Source organism: Malania oleifera, chromosome 9, assembly GCF_029873635.1.
Source record: "Malania oleifera isolate guangnan ecotype guangnan chromosome 9, ASM2987363v1, whole genome shotgun sequence".
NCBI classification, from domain to species: Eukaryota; Viridiplantae; Streptophyta; class Magnoliopsida; order Santalales; family Ximeniaceae; genus Malania; species Malania oleifera.
In genome coordinates this window covers 3845-27257 of record NC_080425.1, presented here as the reverse complement: position 1 = coordinate 27257, position 23413 = coordinate 3845, and the positions used below count along the sequence as shown (strand labels likewise).

Below are 23413 nucleotides of genomic sequence, written 5' to 3'. Positions count from 1 at the left end.
ACCCTGATACCCATGGCTCCCTGTCTCCTGTCTCTGACCCCCGCTATATCTAAATCCCCTCCATGTGCCCCTACTAGTCCCTGCCTGAAATCCAGGAGGCGTGGGCCTCTTCCTCTGACTCTGCACCCCAGCACCCCTCTGCCCGTTCACCTCTGCTATGGTGGCCTTATCCTCTAGTTATGAGAAATACTGCTCCTTTAGAACTGCCACCTGTTCATGAATTTCCTACCTCAAGCCTCTCTTAAATTTTCTTGCATTCTTCGCCTCATCTAGAACCATGTACGAGGCAAAGCAAGATAGCTCAACAAACTTTTCCGCGTACTACTGTACCGTCAGGTGCCCCTGAGTTAAATTTAGGAACTTCTCCACCTTAGCTTCTCTAGTGGTGGTGGGGAAGTATCGATCGAAGAATATTTCCTTAAACTGGATCCAAGTCATGGTTATTGGTACTAGTCTGTGCTCCTTCAGTAATTTCACAACTATCCACCACTGCTCAGCCTTACCAGTCAACCTGAATGTGGCATAGAGATATCTCTGTTCATCAGTGTAGTGTAGCACTGTTAGTATTTTCTTAATTTCTTGAATCCAGTTCTCCGCTATAGCTGGGTTGGCTCCCCCTGGGAAAGTTGGAGGATTTATACGAGTGAACTGTTTGATCGTACAACCCTGATCAGTGGGTGGGCAGTCCTGTTCTTTAGAATTCCGTGCTATTTATGCCATTACTTGCTGGGTGACACTGCGCAGTACTGCATCAGAATCATTGCCGCCCATACTAGAAAGCCCTGCATCATTACCACCAGCAGCATGTGCATCGCTATTTCCAGGGTCCATCTTGAAATAGAATGAAAATAGTCGAAGGTTCCTAACTTCATAACACAACTAATTCATTAATCTAAGAACCACAAAATATTCTCATACCACCAATCAACTAATTTAAGGTTTAGTCTTACCACTTAGAAACAAAAAGTGACAATAGTTTATCATGGTTTTCTTGAAATCATCATTCCAAGAAAATCACATAAACCACTCTGAAGTCTCTGTCTCTAGGCTGCGAGACAAAACCCTAAATTATCATCTTAATATCCCTCATTGACTTACTAAAATCTTAGTCTACCTATTTCTTACCCTTATCAAGATCTATTCCTATACTCTGGTATTGTTTTCTACTATACAATAAAGTCTACAGAACCTAGTAACCTCGGCTCTGATACCAAAAGCTATAACAACCCAAAAATCATGCTATATTTTTTTTATATACTACTAAAAATATTAAATTACTTTGATACCAATAATAACATCCACAAAGGCATCTTGGACCCAAAGTGGGTACCGGGGATACCTGTCCATAAATACATACTATCTATGAAACAGAAAACATAATATACCTAAACCTTATATACAATACTAGAGTTTTACTATCTCCATAAATATACATGTGCATCCCAAAAAACCATAAAACGTCCTAGGGATTATACAAAACACATCTCCCAACTCAGCACTTACCCTGAATCTAGGACTGTACCAACACCTCTTCTACCTCGGAGCTCGCTCCGCTTGTCTGTCTGGATCTCCTGAAATGTTTGACTTCTAGGGTGAGACACCTTTCAGTAAGTGGGATGGATTATCATCAGTGTGTGATAAAAGGAGTTCTATTGTATATCACAAATATATGCTGTATATAATTAACTATAACATTATTATCTGTATCTAATAAATAAGGTAAAACTATACTCATACTTATATAAGTCTGGAGAAATCATATTTTTGACATAAACATACTGTGTTATAATAAATTACTAAAAACATGTAAATCATCTGCTATAACTGTATAATACTAAAATTTTTCCTTGGATGGATAGTTAGCTGATATCATGTATTACCCCCATATGATTGGGTTGCGCAGCCTATAGGCGAGACCTAGCAATGGTTGGCCTACCATGCTAAGCCAAATCTGACTCATCTGTAAGTACGATTGGCCTACCAAGCCTGGTCTAGACTACCAGGGGGCACACTACTCTTCTCTGGGCTCAATCGACTATCCAATCACCAATACTCTATCTGAGATGTGCGGTGACACTAATTTGAATTGATAGTTATAGTACCGTGCTCTGAAACTAAACTAAACCATTAGGGTTCTGCTATCATATAGTGCATTTCATAATATAACTGTAAGATCTTTCATTTCATGTTTTTATGTAAAATCTGTCATATTAAAATTTTTGAATAAACTGTTTTATATATATATATATATATATATATATATATATATATATATTATCTGATCATGGTACTGGACTAGTTGAACTATCACGGCACTGGGCGGGCTGAAATATCACGGCAATAGGCAGGTTGAAATGTCACGACACTAGGCCGGCTGAAATATCACAGCACTGGGCCGATTGAACTGTAATAGTATACTGAATAATATCATATTTTCTATGATGTCTGTGTCATTCTGAAAATCATTATCAAACTGCATTTGTTCTGTATAATCATAAAATGTTTTGGTTTGTTTATACATATTGTAAAATAATCACACTCATGCCACATGAGTGATTTTTGCCCTATAATATACTAATTGTCTAGGGAAAACATATTTTTGCTGAAAAATGACATTAATTCTATTTCTAGAGTTTACTGAGTTCAAACATCAGATTTGCCAAAACATACAATAATTTGTAAATTTCATTCCCATATACCTGAATGTCCAGAAAAATCATATAAATATTTTCTATAATCAAACACTGTATTTCGAACCAGTGAATTTCGTAAGATACCTTACATAATCTATCCCCTTACCTAATTCTTGGAGAAAATGCCTACAAGGATCCTAAAATCGTGCCTGCGGTGTACACACAAGGCCCTGTATCCATAAACCGTAATTTAATCAACTCAACACCATAATAACAACCATTTAACATTCCTAGGCCCACATACTTCCAACAACTAACTAAACTTTGAGAACATCTTCTTACCCTAGTTTTGGAGTGGTGCTTGAAATGTCTGATTTACGAAACTGCTTCGGTTAAATTATAGAGAATCATCGCCAAGATCCCAAAATGACGTTTATCAGCTAATTCAGGCTTGTTTTGGGAGAGAAATCGAAGAGAGAGAGAGAGAGAGAGAGAGAGAGAGAGAGAGAGAGAGAGAGAGAGAGAGAGAGAGAGAGAGAGAGAGGGTGGAGGCCGCAGCCCTAAGAGAGGTGAGAGAGAGGGTTTAAATTTTTTTAATATAAAAATGACCTTCACCCTTTAAAGCTGTTGGTGCAGGGGAAACCGTCGATGGTTTCGCTAAAACGGTTGACGATTTGGTCTTTTCAACCAAACCATTTCTACTATTTTACCTTTTATTGAGCCTCCGTAACTAAAATCGTCGACGATTTTCTAAGCTCCTCCAAAACTGTTCGACGGTTTGGCCTTACACCAAACCGATTTCTCCTTTTTATTATATATATATATATTATTATTATTATTATTATTATTATTATTATTATTATTATTATTATTATTATTATTATTATTATTATTATTACTATTTTTTGGGTCTTAACAACAACCCCATTTTGTTGAGGGGAAGAAGGGAAAGTCATCTAGTGAGATATGCCATGTTCCTTTTAGTACTTCTTCAGGTCTTGATGAACGAATTCTCTACCATTATCAGCACGAAGAACTTGTATATGAGATTGATATTGAGTGACGATCATCTTATGAAATTTTTGAAACAAGGAGCTAACCTCATTCTTTGATTTCATCAAGCAAACCCAAGTCATATGAGTGTGATCATCAATAAATGAGACAAACCAACGAGAACCATTCAAGGAAGGGTTTTTGGCCAGTCCCCATACATCAGAGTGAATCACATTTGAAATCTAAAGTATTTAATTGAGAAAACAACTTTTGGAACATTTTTTTTTAAATATCCAAAAGACACATGACCCAAGCGCCTGTGCCACAACCAAATTTCGGAGGACTTGTCAATCTGATACGCTGAAAGAGCTTGAGCCAACTGATGTGAGCTAGTAGGGTTCATATCCAGATAGTACAACTTCCCTCTTCTAGTACCACAACCAATCATCTTCTGAGTTCGAATTTCCATAAAAACACAAAGGTTAGGCCAAAAAATCACAACACAATACGATGCACTGGTTATTTGAGCGAAAGACAATAAATTATGGTTGAGGTAAGGTACGACTAAAATAGAATCAAGATTCAAATTATATGAGAGAGGAATTGAACATTCTCCAATCATAGGTGAGAGATTGCCATTGGTGATAGAGACTATATGCGAGGTGGACGGTTTCATTGGTTGAACATGCTGACTATCAAAGGTCGTGTGATCTGTAGCACGAGAATCAATTATCCATGTACTACTACTACTACTACTACTATCTGATGTAGAAGTATGGAAAACCTTACCAATGTTACCTGAAGTAGCAATCAAAGAGGAAGCTTCTGCAACATCATTGGAAGGTTTAATCACGACAACAGAGGCTTGGTGGTTTGGCTTTGAATTGCACTTGTACGGTGCCTTTGCTGGATCCCACCACTCAGGATAGCCAATTAAGTCATAACAACGTGCCTTTGTATAGCCTATCTCACCATAGTGAGGGCTCAAACGTTCGCGTTTGGTAGCACCTATCTTATAATTGCCCTTCTGAGATTGTGCTTGGTCAGAATCAGTCTTTTAAGCAGATTGCCAAGGTTGGGGCTTAGTGCATCGAGCCACTAGAGTGGAAGACTCAGGATTATCGGGTTCAACATTTAAGGTAGTTCGGCATATAGCATCTCGACGGACATAGGCATAGGTGTCGTCGAGGTCCATTGAGGGGTCCTTTCGAAGAACCTCACCTCTAATCTGTTCGAATTCTACATCCAGGTCACTAAGAAAGATGTACACTCTCAACCGCGCAACATATTTCTTATAGGTGACAAGATCATTGAGATCCTTCATGATAACTTTATCATGATAATCTACTTCTTGGAGAATTTCGACAAGCTCACAGTAATAAGTTGATAGAGGTCGACCAACTTGTTTGGTGGTGAAGGCACACTGATTTGGTGCAAGGATTTGTGTCTCATCCGATCCATTATAGAATGATTTGGCAAGAGCACTCCAGATTTCTCTTGCGGTATGCAGTTGCAGATAACGCCTCATTATCTCCAGCGACATGGAGATCAGCAACCAACCCTTGACCTTTTGATTCTTTGCATACCACTTTGCATAGGTAGCATAAAAAATCCTTCGGTGGATTAGTTTTACCCATAATATATTCGGGCTTCTCACGTCTTGCAATTTGCATCTCTAATATTTGGGACCATACATCATAGTTAACTTCGGTAAGGACAACTCCGACATGGAAGCTAGAATTTTCGGTTTGGATATGGATTACTGGGGTTGATGGTTCGAGAGTAGAGGATTCGGGAGCCAAATGGTGGTAGTTGTTTGTTGCGATGATTGTTCAAAGTAATATAAGAGGCTTATGTTTTGATGGAGGTTTTCGGGAGGCTCTGGTACTAAGTCAAAACTTGGTATTATTCATTTGTGCTTTACTTTACAATATTGTGGGCATAATTGGAATGCTAAAGTTTAGGACTACAAATATCTCAGCCATTAGAGCATATCTCTAATTTAGGAAACATATTTACAATCAATCTTTATGCGAGAGTACACTAACTTGGAAAGTCAAAACTTTTAGAATCTTCAACATCTTCCATAGAGAAGGAGCCTCAATCTTTTGACTATTTAGCTTGATTATATCCTCTCTACACAACTCTGACTAGATTGAATAGGAACCTTCATAGAGAAGTGAATGAGTTTCAAATAGCTACGTTTGAAGCTGATTTTTATCCTTAACATCTTGTATGCATTGTGAAACTTTATAACTGATTACATTACCACAAGTTATACTAAGTAAGGTACATTGTGTGTTTTCCTTTTCCTTTCCTTTCTTATTTTCTTATTTTACTTTGACAGGGGAAGGTTCCATTATTATCACTTGAAGCATTACATCAACTGCACATTTTCATATTTGTATTGGCGGTTGTTCATGTAATCTTTTGTGCCACTACCATGGTTCTTGGAGGAGCAAAGGTAATATGTATGTGACATGCACGAGAATTTATATTTTTTAACACAAAAAATGTGGCCCTTATATACTATCTATATATATATATATATATTGAATTGAATGTCTAAATCTTTTGAATTGATAATACTATGCATGCACATATGCATGTATGTATGTGTAGATACGTGAGTGGAAGCATTGGGAAGGTTTAATTAAACAAGAAAGTTCAGGATCAAAACGTGGTATGTTTATCATCTTGTAATCTGTTTGCATGTGTATGCACACAACAATTAATTTGTTTGTGCTTCACGATTTAATAGAAAATACATTTTAGATAATTTATAATATGAAACTAATTTTACATGTGCGCGTACACTTGCGTGCGCACACACACATATCAAACTTCATCATTGGATCATTCCCATGCATGCATGCAGGTGCATCATATGCCCACCATATTCGTGAGTTTTTCTCCAAACATACAATTGGGCGTTGGCGAAAGACAGCTGTTGTTAGTTGGCTGGTAAGCTTTCTTCAAGACTCATACTCCCTTCCCTACCTACATGAACTAAGTAGTTATTAAGCCTATGAAAACTAATTACAAGAGGAACTATGTACATTCACTTTAGCCCAACCTTTAGGAGGTTAGTCCAGCCAATACAAGTTGTCTTTGAATTGTTTCTATAACAATGTCATTTGAGGAAGTTAGAATATATAATGGCATTGTTTTGATCGATAGTCGAAGGGAATGTTAGTTAAGATTCTATAGTTCCATGTAAAATAGTTTAGACTAATACAACTATTTTAAAGAATTTCATATACTATTCTTTTCTTCTCCTTTTTTTTTTTTTTTTTCTTCTTCTTGCTTCTATACATACAAAACTACATAAAAGGTCTATATCATATATATATATATATATATATATATATATATATTGCATTACTTATCTTAAAAGGTAGTAAAAATATATTAGAGATTAAACCAAAAAAGAGCTTGTGATTGAGAGTATCTTTAAGATATATATAGTGTAAGATAAACATTTCATGGCCTGCCAATATGAAATTGTTGGCCCACCCAAGATAAGGTATAGGGGTATAAACTGGGTTTAATGAAATTAAATGAGCTTGATACAAAATTTAAAGCAATTTAAAATAATGAAGCAAATTATACAAATATGAAATAATAAAATTAAAGAGAGAAGCGAAGATAAATGCAAGAGAAAAACAATGGGCAAACTCTTTTATAGTGGTTCAACTATCCTACCAATGTGAAACTGTTGGCCCAAAGGTAACCCAAGATGGGGGGGGGGGGTGAATTTGATTTAATGAAATTAAATGAGCTTGATATAATATTTAAAGAAATTTAAAATAATTAAGCACATTATACAAAGATGAAACTATAAAATTAAAGAAAGAAGGGAAAAGAAATGCAAGAACTCTTTTATAGTGCTCAGCTATACTAGCTTACGTCCACTCTCTTAAGATCAATTGTGTAGGGATCCGAATCTAGAAAATAAATAAAGAAATGAGAAGATAAATTATAAAGGATAAAACAACAGAGCTCATCAATGAGACTTCATTTCTCGTTGACGAAGTTTCTTCTATGGTTCAACGACAAGACGTAAGGACCCGTCGACGAGAAGATGCTAAGGGACTTTCAGAGATTCTGAAATCTCAGGCTCGTCGACGAGGTCACTTTCTCGGCCACGAGCGACCTTCTTCGGCTCATCGACGAGAACTTCAACTCGTCGACGAGGCTGGCTGGGTCAACCTAGTTATAAATAGACTATTCATTGCTTCCATGTTAAGTTACCTCCATTCTCTCTCCCTCTCTCTCTCTCTCACTCGAACCAACCCTCTCTCTTTCTCTAAGAATTCGTGCCATCTGTAGTCGGAATTAATTATCTGATATCACTACGTGGATTAGGAGGAGAATCTCTATAGTTATAGCGAATCAGATTTTTGATCCGAGGATTTTTGGGTTTTTCCCAAAAATCGAGTTAAGGATCTAATTTCGTTTTTGGTTTGGTAGTTATGTAGTAGTCGAGATTATAGTGAAGTATTATTCTTCGGTTTTTAGGTTTTGGGGATCAGGTGCCATTGTTTTGGATTGATTCGTTCGTGTTTCGATTTCCGGGATTAAGGTAAAGGGATTTGTTTACATCAATATTTTTAGAAAACTAAACCACTAGAAAGTTAGCTTATGTTTTTACGCACATTTTGACCATTTATTTGCAAAGTTTTATCGAGTACAAATGTTGTTTCTTACGATTTTATGATTTTTGGCAAAAATGAGGTTTTGGCATATGAACTCCAAACTTTCCAAAACTACTTTATTTGTTTTAAAAACTAAAGTAGGAGTGGCTTGATACCCATGTTTGCAGTCCAAAAGGAATTTTTTGAGTTATACATTGTTTATAGCGGATTTTGACGAAACGAGCATGACATATGATATGAAGTGGAACATACTAAACTGTTATACTTGTAAATGAATTGTGAGAATTGAATCCCATTCTGTTATCTGAAAATGTGGAAAATAGGTGATGGTTAATCACCGAGCTTTATATGTAAAAAGGGTTTAACCGAGAGAATTTGTGTCAGTTAACACCACTTTCTGAAAGAAAGAAAGAATGTATGAAAAATTGCATGATTACGATTAAGAAATTACTAGAATTGCACAGGTTGTTATGTTTTCATTGTAAATTATATATATGATAAATTTGGACCACAACTTGTTACTAAAAGAGTTGAAAGACACTCTAGGTTATCTGAGGCTTTAAATAGCTTGAAGCACGGTTCCGTTGCTAACTGAGGTACAGTGCAACCACACATATGAATCAGTGTGGATATCGAGATAGTCGACTTACATGAGTGTATGGGGCCACTGGTGAAATAATGGATCAGGTGGGGCAGTCGGACTATATAAATATATATATATATATGATGCTTGACAGTGCCTGCACGAACAGAGCCCTGTCAGAGTTTATCAGTGCACAACCCATGCCACGAGGTAATTAGGCATATTTGCAGAAGTTTCAAAGCTGGTCGTTGTCCTAAATTTTCATATACATGATTTAAAAACTAAAATGGGCAAAGTCATGGGTTTGAGTATCGTGTGGAGGGATCTTACAGTGTATGAGCCTACACCTTACCCTAACCTCGGGAACCCTCATTTGTAATGATGCTGAATTATGTTTGTATATCTCTTATAGCATAGAATTGTGAATGTGATATTGTGCAACTGTTATTAAATTGGAATAAACTCATATAGTCACATGCTGGTGTAATATCTTCCACCTTAGTGAGCAGTGTCTCACCCCAATCTTACAACCTTTGTTTCAGGTTCTACAGGACGTCAGTCCTAGTTTTCTAGAAGGACTTTGGGGCATAGAGTCTTGTTAGTAGACGTAAGTTTTTGTATCAGTACTGGGTTGTTAGCCTAATTTAATGTAAAAGGATATAATACAGTTTATGTTTTAAGTATGGGTCTTATGTACTGAAGACTACAGATAGAACTCTGGTATATGTCTAATAAAATCCCGTAAGAATGTTTATATTTTTCGCTGTGCATGAATACGGATCTTTATGAGATACACCAATTTGTCATTGTTTAGGGTGGATTGTTTATGTATGTTTATCAGATACAGGTATAATGTATGTGTAGTAGTATACTGGGTTCGTACCAAGGGTTAGGGCATTACAGTTTGGTATCAGAGCCATAGCCAGCCGGAAGTGTGATATGAATTGCACTGTCTGGTTATGGATATGCTCAGAGTTTAGGTTGCTAGGTTCTGTAGATTGGACTATATGAGAGTTTAAGATGTGAATATGATTATCGAGTGTAGCTTTGCACACCTAGAGACACAAATCCATTGGCAAACTTCTGTTTTTTTCTGGATCATTCGAAGGGTTAAAAAAATCAGGGCAATCTATTGACAATTTTTGTTTCCAAGTGGAAGGGTGGAACTTGAGTTAGAATTAGAATGTGAGTCATTAGTGTACATCAGTACTAGGCATGTTATTTTGGGAAACGAGTTTATAGTATTGCAATATTAGTTGAATAAGCTTTTAATTGGTTTCCTCAATTGCTTCTTTAGGATGGAATCCAGGGATATTACCGCTAATGAAGGAGGCAGTAGTAGTGAAGGAGTTGGCCATGAGGTTGGCAGCGACTCCACGAGTGTTCTGTGGGACTTCGCTCAGCAGCTTATGACTGAGTTTGTTCGAATAAATAAGGGTCAGGATTGTCCCCTTGCTAAGTTGGGATGCTCCATTGACCAGTTCACACGATTGAAACCTTCTGTCTTTGTAGGGAGTGCAGATCCGATTCGAGATGAGAATTGGATCGGAGAGATTGAGAAGATTCTGTACATCCTGAATTGCATTGAAAAGCAGAAAGTGACCTTCGCAACATTCAAGTTGTTGGGTGTAGCAAAGAGATGGTGGAAGTCTGTGAAGATGCTTGAGGAGCATCAACTTATTCTAGTGGCGTTATCATGGGTAAGTTTTAAAGAGTTATTCTTTGAATAGTACTTTCCAGCCATGGTTAGGAATGCAAAGATAGAGGAGTTTATGAGTCTGGAGCAGGGGTAGCTGACAGTTCAACAGTACACGACCAGTTTTCAAGAGCTATCTCGTTTTGCTCCATTCATGATTTCAGACAAGGCAATGAAGGCTTGGAAATTTCAGAGGGGTCTGAAGAAGGAGATCAGGAAGCAGACTGCGTTCTGGCAGATGCAGGACTTTGTTACTTTGGTTGACAAAGCCACCATAGTAGAGGAGAGTTTGTAGGAGGACCTTGGGATTCAGGTTCCGAAGAAGAGACCTTGGGGTTCAGGTTCCGAAGAAGAGACCTACGCCTTCCAGTTCGTATAGAGGGTCAAAGCAGGGCAACTGGAAGAAGAAGAACAGTAGTGGTGCTTCTCAGAGTACCACATCCACTTCTGTTTGTTCTAAATGTGGGAAACCTCACGTAGGGCAGTGTTGGAGGGCTGTGGGGGCTTGTTTACGATGTGGTAAGATGATACATCAGGTGAGGGATTGTAATCTACCGAGGTACGGTAGAGCTCCACAGCAGCCTTTTAGAGGTGGTGTGCAAGCGCCATGAAGTGGACAGCAAGGGGGTATTGCCCAGGTTAGGGTGTATTCCTTGACTCCAGGTGAAGCAGAAAATGATGGAGATGTGTTAACAGGTAATATTTACATGCTTTCCAATAAAGTTGTTATATTATTTGACTCGGGAGCAACGCATTCTTTTCTCTCTTGGGGATTTTTTAAATTATATGGATTAGAGATGCAATAGTTAAGTTATGAACTGGTAGTGGTTACGCCATCGGGGTCGGCAATTGTATGTAGTAAAGTAGTCCGTGATTTTCCAGTAGTGATCCAGGGAAGGGTACTACCAGTTGGCCTTATAGTATTTGACATGTATGGCTTCGATATCATCCTAGGGATGGACTGGTTGTCTTCGTTAAAGAGATTGAACATAAAAAAAATAAAATCCATTTGATTCTTTTAGAAACATGCTTATTAACCCCTCGAGTCAGCAAATTTCTTTAAAGAGATCAAAGATCAATTACGATCGTCAAATTAGTCATTTGGAAGATCCATTACCATCTTGTTTGAGAACAAGCTCTTTAAGCACTTGAGTCGGCAAAACTTTTTAAGGAAATCAAGCGTGATAAACTCAAATCCATCCTCTATATATCGCCAAATTAATCATTCAAAAGATCTATTATTGTCTCATCTAGTAAGACGATCCTTAATCCCTTAAATTTATAGATTTCTATAAAGAGATCAAATAACAACACAAATCCATGATTTTTTGTAAACCATCAAATTCATTGTCTAGAAGATACATAATCCATTATTACCTCATTTAGGAACTTGTGATCTTTGAGCCCTCAAATCAGAAAATATTTTTAACAAGGTTAAATTAGAAGGATTTTTAATCTTCAATATAAAGAATATACACAAAGTTCGTACCACTATTTTATCCAATACTAAAATTAAGTGAACATTATTCTATTTTCTTGTCCTTAATCTCCATGGTATGAAATTTACGGTTACAACCACCTTTTAGATATGCTTGAATTTGTCATGAAAAATTGAATTCTTTGTTAAATCAATAGCAATCTTGTCGTCACACCAAAAAATATTCATTGGATTATCCTAGCAATGTTCTAATACACCAAGTATATTCAATGCAACAAAACTATTTGAGTGGGACTACTAGTAGTTTGAATATATTCCACCTTGCTCTAGAAAGAGCAATTAATTGTTGTTTTTTATAAGAAAAATAGAAAATTTCATAACTAAGATAAAAGCATAACTTGAAGTGCTCCTCCAATTGCAGTGTCTTCAGTCTAACAATAATTTGTATAACCAACAAGCTTCACTTTATTTGTACATGAATAAAAAATTCTATGCATTTGTGTACCTTTAAGATATCTCAAAATACACTTAGTCACAATTGCAAATGTGACTAACATGGAAATTGCATGAATCTACTAACATAACCAATTACATAAACAATATCAAGTATAGTGGAAGTTAATTATATATGCAAAACTACCCTCTAACCTTTTGAAATCAGTTGCATCGACTAAATTATTAGATCATCCTTCACAACTTTAGTCTATCTTCAATCGAAGTCAAAATTGATTTATAGGATTCCACATTAAATCTTTTTAAAACATTGCCTATGTAGTTTTTTCTATGAAATAATATCGATCATTTATCTAAACAACTTTACTATTACCAATTAAATAAAACATCACACCCATGCATGTTATCTTAAAATGATGAATTACGACTTCCTTAAAATTTGTAGTCATCTTGGGACTATTATTGGTAAAATCATGTACATATAATTATATATTCAAGAGGGCATCTTGGAAATTCATGATTTAGGAAATAAAAATCAATGCATGTATAGCTTTAAGGGCTTGATCCAATCCATATAATGTCCTCTTCAGCTTGTGAACTTTATCCACATGACTTTTTTTTCATGTAACTTGTTGGTTGATTAACACATACTTCCTCTTAAAAATACCATTCAAAAATGCAGATTTCACATCCATTTGAAATTTTCCTAAGAATTATCATCAACAAAGGGAATAATTATATGCATACTAATAAGTAGCTTTTAGTAGTGCACGTAAATTTTTGTGTTTTGATTGTTACTTTCATTGATTCTCATTGTTGAATGGTCGCTTGTTTAGTATACAGTTCACCATCGAGTGCTTGCTTGCTTGCTCCATTGATTGTCTGAGAAAGTTTGTGTGAGATCTTCCGTTGTGCACACTCGGCACTGACAATTGGTTTCAGAGGGCTGATTATTGAGCACAACAATTTGTATCTGACCCGGGTGATTGTTTGTGTGGTTTATATCCTTCTCGTCAAGAATTATATAAGTACTTGATATTTAAACCATTTATTAAAAATAACTTACAAGCATCAATATTTTTAAATCTTTAATTAGTTAATAGAAGGGTCACAAATGCCAAATTCATGCATGAAGGGCTGTCAGTATTATTCAGAAGTTCTACCCATTTTGTTGAAAATCATAGGGTATCTATCGGTTTTATTATAGCTTCTCTAAGAATGACATCTAGAATTTGAATATTGAACAACACATTCCCACACTAATATAATTAAATTGTATAATGTAAGGTAAAATAATAGACTAGTGAATTCTCATCACTTTAAGCTTGAGAGGTTGGTTCATAAGGGGGAGATGTTAGATAGTAAAATTTATACATAGCCATTATCTAATGGCTTAAGCTTGTTGCTAATTAGGCTAAATAGTTCTTCAATAATAGCATTTGTAGAGAATAGGTAAATTACTTGTGTTGGCCTATGGCATAGATATCCATTTTGAAGTTTCCATTCGATGTGACAAACTGAAAAATGTTTTGGCCAATTTAATTGTGAATTTTTTTTTTTAGTTTTTCTCTTTTAGTTTTTCAAAATTAACAAAAATGTCAACTTTTTTTTTTTTTTTCAAGATTTCTATGAAAAAGATAGAAAGGGTTTATTTGATCATAGAAAAAATTCTGCATTTTTTATTTTTAGATTATCAAATAAGTAAAAAAACAACAACACCAATTTTTTCAAACTTTATAAAATTTATATAAGAAATTAGAAATAAAATAAAATAAAGATGTTGCCCAATGTTTCTATATAAATTCTGAAAATTAGGAAATAAGGTGGCTTTTTTATAATTATTTAAAAATTTATAAAATAAAAAATAAAACAATTTTCCACAAATGAATAATGCTAAAATTTTTAACATTTTCCTACTCTTTTTTATACAAGTGGTGAAAAAAAAAATTAAAAAACAACCTGAATTTTTTATAAATACTTTGAAAAAACTAAAATTAGAAAGTTAAAATTATTTTTCATAACTAGATTTAATTTTTAATTAAATTGTCAATAAATATTTTATTTTACTCTTTCGAAAAATAAAGAATAAAAAAGTTAAAAAAAATTATGAAAGATTTTATGCTTGTTTGTAGGTATCATTCTTCAAACAATTTCATGGCTCGGTAACCAAATCAGACTATATTGCACTCAGAGAAGGATTTATGATGGTAAAGTTTCCAACTTGATGTTTGAAATTTTAATAATTGTTTTAATTAATTTAATATTTTCCCTGCAATTGTCCCCTACACACACATGCATGAAAGTAATGCCTTCACCACACTTTAGTGTCTTTTAAGTTTAACGACTCCTTGGTTTTTTAAGCCTGAGATGATGATGAGGTGGATGACAATGTAAACATTGCCCCTTCTTCTTCTTCTTCTTTTGCATGTGTATGTATGTGTGTGAGTGTGATATATCTTGTTGATTGCTCAGACTCATTGTCCCGGAAGATATAACTTTGATTTTCACAAGTACATGATGCAAACGCTAGAAGATGATTTCAGAAGGGTTGTTGGAATAAGGTAACCCCATTAACAAAATTGATCCTATACTAACTTAATTTAAAGGTTAAAAACGATTAATATGAGATATTGATCGATGAGTTGATATTTAATCATATATATGCTAATAAATAGCCAATAATCCACTGTACGTAGTTGGTACCTGTGGCTCTTTGTTGTGCTGTTTTTGCTGCTGAATGTGGGAGGTACTTTGCCTATTGCTTTGAGCTAGACTTTGATCTATATATATGAACGTCACTCTAATTAAAATTTTCCCCATTTGGGTCGAAAATGCATGTTGCTGCAGGATGGCACACCTATTTTTGGTTATCCTTTCTACCCTTGATTGTAAGTGATTTTTTTTTTAATAAAATTTTTAGTTGATTAATTTATTCAATTAATTAAAATTTAATCTTAATTATTGTATATTATATATAATGACTATATATATATATATATATATATACACACACACACACACATATACATATATGGATGGATGGATGCAGCTTCTGCTTCTAGTTGGTGCAAAGTTAGAACATATCATCACCCAGTTGGCTGAGGATGTTAACATTGAGAGGAGCACAGGGGAGCATGGTGCCGTGAAGCCTTCTGACAAACATTTTTGGTTTGGTCGCCCCAGCATTGTGTTTTACTCCATTCACTTCATTCTGTTTCAGAACTCCTTCGAGATAGCCTTCTTCTTTTGGATCTTGGTGAGAAGTATCAATTTAATCAATCACTTTTTCTCCGATGCGTTGGCATTCCTATAAACTGAAAACAGTTTAATTAATTAATTACGTACCCACACTGACGCAGCTTATATATATGTATATATATATTCGCTCTAGCTAGCTACCTCTCTGATGATTAATTAATCCTTCCAGTGCACGTACGGGTTCAAGTCATGCATCATGGAAAAAGTAGGCTATATTGTCCCAAGACTAATCATGGGGTAATATTATATATTGATCATTTAACTGAAGTAGTACTGATTAATTAAGAATATTAATTTCTTATTTGTATGTGTGTAATTATATAATTTAATTACTAGTTTCTATATTAGTTAAGTCTCACTCGCTACATTTGTAATTATTAATTAATATGTGATCATTTTAATTGCTTTGCCTATGCACAGAGTGATTGTCCAAGTGCTTTGCAGTTACAGCACCTTACCTTTATATGCTCTCGTCTCCCAGGTAATTAATATATATTGTTAGATTAGCAGTATATATATATATATATATATATATATATATATGTGTGTGTGTGTGTGTGTGTGTGTGTGTGTGTGTAGAGTTACAGGTTTCAGGAACTGTAATATACTAATATCAATCTGTCTCCAAAAGACACAAGGTCGGTGTAAGGCTTATATCAACCTTGTTTCTTCTCATGATACAACACCATGGAATACATAGTGAATTTACAAGAAGGATATAATATGGTTTTTCATATAAATAATTGATTAATGATTTGATTATGTGTACTTTGATTAGTTGTAAATTAATTGACAAATGGATATTCAATTAATCATTGAAGATGGGTAGCCTGTTCAAAAGAGCAATGTTTGACACTCACATGCAAAAAGTACTTCAAAATTGGGCTGATAGTACGAGGAGTGGAGGCGAAGGAAGACAAAGAGGTGGCTCATCCATTACTGCAGTTGGGCCACAGAACACGTAGAATGACCATATGGTGATTTTCATATTGCAGAACAAACTTACGTTGGCTGACAATATTGGAAGAATATTACAAAATCAGTCTTCACATCCATTTTCCTGAAAATACTGTCTCTACAGTCACCTTAGTTGATAAAGTCAGACTATAATAAATCTTCATTAAGAGCTCCCCAATACTTGGTGGGTCTATGTAAATACATTTTGGTGTGTGCACAAGCACAATAGTAAAGATTCTTGTGATATAAGCGATATTAATATTGATTTAAATTTGTCAACATTATTCACATGCATGTTTTAAGACTTCTTGAATAAAAATAGGATTTAGTATTGAGTAAAAAAATACATTCATGTAATGATAATTTGTGATTTTAATGCCTTTAAAATTGTGTGGTTCTAAAATTTGAAAGTGTAACATCCATTTTTTTTTTTTTGGTCTTTTTTAAATGCGAAATTTAGTTTCAATTCAACATGTCCAACTCTCCTTCATTTGACGTACTAATTAATTATTTATATTCTAAATAGATTAATTCAATCGTGGATGGGTTTAAAAAAAATGCAGTTCATACATATTGGTGTCCAACTATGCTTGGTTATGGTGCACTGAATTTTCAATTACATATCTTTTGCTTTTCTTTTTTTAGCTAACAAGTTTCATTTTCAAAATATATATTTTTAAAAATCAACTTTCATTCAAAAGTATATTCAAGGTATCCATTTTCACTTGAATTGTGTGTAGACAATGAGTCACTCCTAACATCCCATTCTCTTGAATTGTGTGCTTTTGTTTAGTTTCACTAAACTTAAGATTCATGTACAAAAACTCATACGGAACAAGATTCTCTCAGGGTCATAGTCTAATTTATCTATACTTCAAGGGTGCAGACACCCACTTTATTGAGGGGTCAGATATAAAAAAATAAATAAATTATTTTTATTATTATTATTATTGCACTGTGTATACATTTACAGTAGAGAAAATACAACCAAAAAAAAAAAAGAAATATAATAGAGAAAAATACAAAAAAATTGAAATATAAATACAGTAAAAATAAATGCAAATAAAGATAAGAGTTTTGGAATTTTGCTAGCTCTTGCACACTTGCACGCCTGAAACCCAAATACAGAAGAAATAAATGCAAATAAAGATAAGAGTTTTGGAATTTTGCTAGCTCTTGCACCACTGCACGCCTAGGAACAAAAAAAAGGGGTTAAAATTAAATAGGCAGGTGGGGGCATTAGCAGTTAATGGATGGTTAGTGGTTTAAAACTAAGTGCCCTCCTGGGCTTATAAGTTGTCGTTTAGGTGAAGCAAACAGAGGGATCAAGGGGAGAACAATCAGAGCAATAATACTAGGAAGCAAAAAAGGAGAGCACACTACAAAAAAATTGATTTTTAGTGACGAAAGTATTAGTGACGTTTTAATTTCATTTATAACAATCCAAAAATCTATACCAATTATTTATTTATTTATTTAAACTTTACTATATACTGAAGCATAATTTACTCTGATACCCCTGGATTATCTACTATAACATCTCAAGCCCCAAATGAGTACTGAGGAAACCCTATTCATTTTGTACAGTTACGCATCGGAAAATATAAAACTGTACATCCATATTTACAATACTAGAATTCCATAATTTCCCAAAATATACATACACAAAAGCACATCTCCCAATATCATCCACCAAAAATCCTGGAAAACTACCTAAAAATACATCTCCTTGAAAACACTTACCCCACAACCAGAGCAGTGCAACAATCCCTCTATCGGTGAGCCTGATCTGTTCGTCTAACTAGATCACCTGAAAAATGTTAAATCACTGGGATGAAACAACGCTCAGTAAGAGGAAATATACTATTACTAGTGTGTGGCGATTGAGTTCCATAAATACTATACTTATAAATTCCTAAAACAGTAAAAGCTGGTAAAACAATATACAGTACAACTTGTATCTATTATAGTTTAAAATACAACTGTAATATATGAGTTCTCTACTTTTCATACTTCTAGTATCATAATATATTTGCTGATAATCTGTAAATTTGTATATAACTGTGATATTTATTCTGGAAAACTGCACGTAATGATTTAATCCCTCATGATAAGGTTGTGCGGCCCATAGGCTGGACTTAACTCTAGTTGGCCTACTAGGATAAGTCAACTATAACTCTACCAATCCTCAGCCCAACCATCTGCGATCTCTCCAAAGCCCAGTACTGGTATCTACCTCGTCAAACTGGCCACTCAACCCAGTCTTTTGGGGAGCATGCAATCTCTCCAAGCATGGTTGACAAAAATAACACTCTATCTAAGATGTGTGGTTGCACTCTAATTTGTAATAACAACGGTATCGTGTTCTGCTGATATCTAAACCGATTCATCAGGGTGTGATACTGTATAATACTATTTTCAATATATACACATCTTACTGTTTCATCATGATTCCAAAATAACTATAACACCAAAAACTATTCAGAAAATACTGTAATATCTAAACTATAATAGCTGTAATAACTTATCTGTAATATCTAAACTGTATAAATTGTATATCATAGTGTTATGACTTTAACATTTTGGAAATCATGGTAATTTGTACATGCTATAAAATATCTGTTTGTAAAATACATATGTCTGTAAAATATATATGTCTGTATATGCACTGTAATTCATAATTCTGTATAATCTGATAAACACACTTCTGCATATATACTGTAAATCATAGTAATATGAAAACAGTAGGATTTCTGTATTGATCTAATTAGGTCTCATGCCTCAGAGCTAAATAAATAAATATTCCATATTCTGAAAGCTATATTTTCTAATACACAAATAATTTGCATACTGGATAATAATTTGGAAAAACATATAATTTAGTGATAAACATTTCTTAATTCCTAGCATAGCATATTTCTCTTGCTTATTCGACTGGGAAGCTTGCCTCCAACTCAACCCACACGCCCTTGGGGTACCAACCCCTGAATCCTGTAATTACATATATACAAATTCCCCAAAAAATCATCATACTCACATTTCTTAAATCTGCCTATTCATGATTTCCTAAACTATAATTTACCTAGGTTCCTGAAAAAATATTTGTTGGAGTCCTCAACCCATGCCTGTAGGGTCTCGAAACACCCTAACCCTGAAATTGTAACACCCTAATTTTTACTTCACAAAACACCAGTATATTCTCACACAACACAAAATCTGGTCTCAATTAAACTTGGTGATGCTAGAAATACGAAATAATCTATTTACCCTGAAATTGGGATGGTGCCCAAACTTTTTAAATCAAAATTCTGCTCCAGTTAGGTCGTGGAGAATCTCCCCAGGATCACTGTGGTAGCCTCTGATCGTCGAACCGGGGAGAAACGGAGTCGAAAATCTAGAAAGAAGGTAGAGGATTCATCCTCTAGAGCGAGAGAGAAAGAAATGGGATGAATTTTTCTTGCTGAAAATGAATTTTCGGCTATATATAGGTGGCTGACCACATGGCCTTGTCGACGAGCCATGACACCTCGTCAACGATCTAAGAAGGACGTTCGTCGATGAACACAAAACCCTCATCGACAAATTTCAAGCCTTGAAATCAGCCATCTTGGTAAGTTTTCGTCTCATAAAAGAAAATTCTCCTAAAATCAAAACACTATCTTATCCTATAATCTAAAATACAATATACATTCATCACTCTATACTGAATAAAATAAAATTGTCGTTATCTGAACAATACTGACTATTACTGTATCCCACTAAACATGTGTGGGTATCTCTATCGTATCTCCTCCTTTGGCTCCCACAAAGCCTCCTTTACTGCGTGATTTCTCCACAAAACTTTTATTAACAGAATTATCTTAGTGTGCAATACTTGTTTTTTCCTATCTAGAATCTGCACTAGTGTCTTTTCATACGTCAGTGAATCTCTGACCTCTATCTTTGCATAACTGATCACACGGGAAGGGTCTGAGACGTATTTCCTTAACATGGAGACATGAAATATGTTATGTATTTTGGACAATGCTGGTGGGCAAGCTAACCTGTAAGCTACTAAACCCACTCTTTCAAATATCTCAAATGAGCCAATGGACCTAGGGTTCAGCTTACCCTTCCTCCCAAATCTCACAGCTCCCTTCAATGGTGCTACTTTCAAAAATACCTGATCTTCAATATCAAATTCCAATTCCTAGAGGCGTGTATCAGAGCAAATTTTTTATCGACTCTGAGCTACACTGATTTTGTCTTTAATTATTTAGAATTTATAGTACGCTTGTTGCACCAACTTTGGTCTTAGAACTCGCCTCTCACCAATTTCATCCCAGTACAAAGGTGAATGACACCTCCTACCATACAACGCCTTGTAAGGTGCCATGCCAATGCTGGTCTGATAGTTGTTATTATAGGCAAACTCAACCAGCGACATATACTGGGTCCAACTACCCCCAAAATCAAGCACACATGTTCGCAGCATATCCTCAAGTATTTGAATTGTTCTCCTTGTCAGCCCATTAGTCTGAGGATGATATGTCGTGCTGAATGATAACTGAGACCCCAAAGCTTCCTATAAGCTCCTCCAAAACAGTAATGTAAAACATGGGTCACGGTATGAAACAATGGATACTGGCACTCCATGGGTCGAACTATTTCCTGAATGTAGATCTCTGCCAGTGTATACATAGGGTAGCTAACTTTAATAGGTAGAAAGTGGGTTGATTTTTTCAATCGGTCAACAATGACCCAGATAGCATACAGACTATGCAGTGCCGGTGGTAACCCAGTGAAAAAATCCATGGATATGCGATCCCACTTTCACTTAGGCATGTGGAGTGGCTGCAACGGTCATGTCGGCCTCTGGTGCTCAGCCTTTATCCATTGGCACATCAAACACTGCTACACAGATTCATCTATCTCCCTCTTCATTTTGCTCCACTAGAAAGTCTCTCGAAGATTTCGATACATTTTAGTGTTACTAGGATGAACTGTGTACTGGGATTTGTGAGCCTCCTCCAATATAGTTGTAGTGACCTCAATTTCTTAATAATAAATATAACATAATAAATGGAAAAGTCGACTCGAACCTGTGGGTAACGGGGACACCTGTTAATCACAGCGGAAACCTAAGCAGCAACAAATATAAAAATCTCAAACATTCCACCGTAAAACATAATACCAGAGTGTACTATAACATCAAAATATTATTACTATATACAACCTCCAAAAAGTCAAAATAATACTAGGATCATATAACAAAAACTCCCGATCCTAGTTCAACGCTTACCCTTCTAGTAGGGGAAACTCCAATCACTCAATGGCGGCCCTGACCCCCTAGTCTCTCTGGGTTTCCTAAAAATCATTTAATGTTCGGGGGTGAGACACTTCTCGGTAAGGGAAAATAAACTAAATACAGTTGTGTGGTAATATGAATATTTAAGGTACTTATATGTATACAGTACATTCCATAACTCTGTAAACATTCATCATGTCATACTGGATAAACATATACTTTCATATTTGTTAATAAATCATAACATACATAAAAAATTTGTTATAACTATAATACTGAAAATATACCGATGATGAATAGCTAGCGGATGTCATGTATTACCCCCCATGACGGGTTGTGTAGCCCGAAGGCAGGACCCGACAATGGCTAGCCAACCACTGCCGAGTCAAATATGTCTGTAAGTATGATGTGCTCACCACATCCTGGTCCGGACTGCTAGGTGGACGTCCACACTCTACTGAAAGCCACATTGACTATCCATCTCCCACCCCCTCGTGGGGTGGTTAGTACTGATCTGATCATAAACATCTGATCTATAAGCTACGGTACTGAGCCCCTGAACTGAACTAAACTAACATCTGGGTTCTAATAACATATAATATATGATCGTATATAACATCGTTATGGCATCGTGCCAAACATATAGTAATTACGGCCTCGTGTCGAACATAACATAATTATGGCCTCATGCCAATCATAACATAATTACACGACCTTGCGCTGGAATCATTTTAGGTATATACATTCTGAAAATAAATCAATTATCATGTATTCGTCAAAATCATCATAACATAACATATCTTTTCATAATACCTGAAAACGTACTTTACTCATAAGATCTTTCATATCATAATACATTCACGTAAAATAATATTCATGCCACACATGCGTTGTATAAAATCATACTTCTTATTATTCTAAAATCATAATTCTCTGGCATCTCATATATACATATACATTTCAACATAACAGAAGTATTTCCCAAACGTACATTTCATCCATATTATACAAATATAACATATGTTTTTTTGAAAATAAATTTACTCATAATTAATAATAATTTGCATGGAAAGTAACTGCTTTAGTTTATTTCCTTACCTGGCTACTGAGAAAGCCCCTAAAATATCCTAACCTAACCCCCGTAGGATTTCCTGATCAATACCTTGAAATTTGAAACTCCCAGTATTAAACTTCAATATTTTCATTCGTACATCATTTCTTATAACTACCATAAGATCAAATTTGGCTTAAAAAGCTTTACATCAACTTAGGGATGATTTCTAACTCGCTTTCACCAACAATCCGCTCTGGCAGATTTGGAGAGAATTTCCCCAGGAGCGTCGTGGTGACTTTGGATTGTCGATCCGATGTAAATTTGGCCCAAAAATGATGAGAGAGAGAGAGAGAGAGAGAGCGCCAAAGAGGAGAGAGAGAGAGAGCGCCAAAGAGGAGAGAGA

The 23413-nt window shown here is 35.2% G+C and overlaps 1 protein-coding gene across 1 annotated transcript in view; it reads left to right on the top strand.

Annotated features, from left to right (window-relative positions):
- The window catches only part of LOC131164744 (MLO-like protein 13), a 72904-nt gene extending 55968 nt beyond the window's left edge, over positions 1–16936 (top strand). Inside the window, exons 4-14 of the mRNA XM_058122175.1 lie at positions 5974–6090; positions 6249–6309; positions 6505–6590; positions 14587–14661; positions 14927–15015; positions 15151–15200; positions 15302–15342; positions 15504–15710; positions 15882–15949; positions 16133–16193; positions 16534–16936. Of these exons, the coding sequence (XP_057978158.1) occupies positions 5974–6090; positions 6249–6309; positions 6505–6590; positions 14587–14661; positions 14927–15015; positions 15151–15200; positions 15302–15342; positions 15504–15710; positions 15882–15949; positions 16133–16193; positions 16534–16677 (999 nt within the window). The 3' untranslated portion in view covers positions 16678–16936. The remainder of the gene's footprint in view (positions 1–5973; positions 6091–6248; positions 6310–6504; positions 6591–14586; positions 14662–14926; positions 15016–15150; positions 15201–15301; positions 15343–15503; positions 15711–15881; positions 15950–16132; positions 16194–16533) is intronic.
- The last annotated feature ends 6477 nt before the right edge of the window (positions 16937–23413 follow it).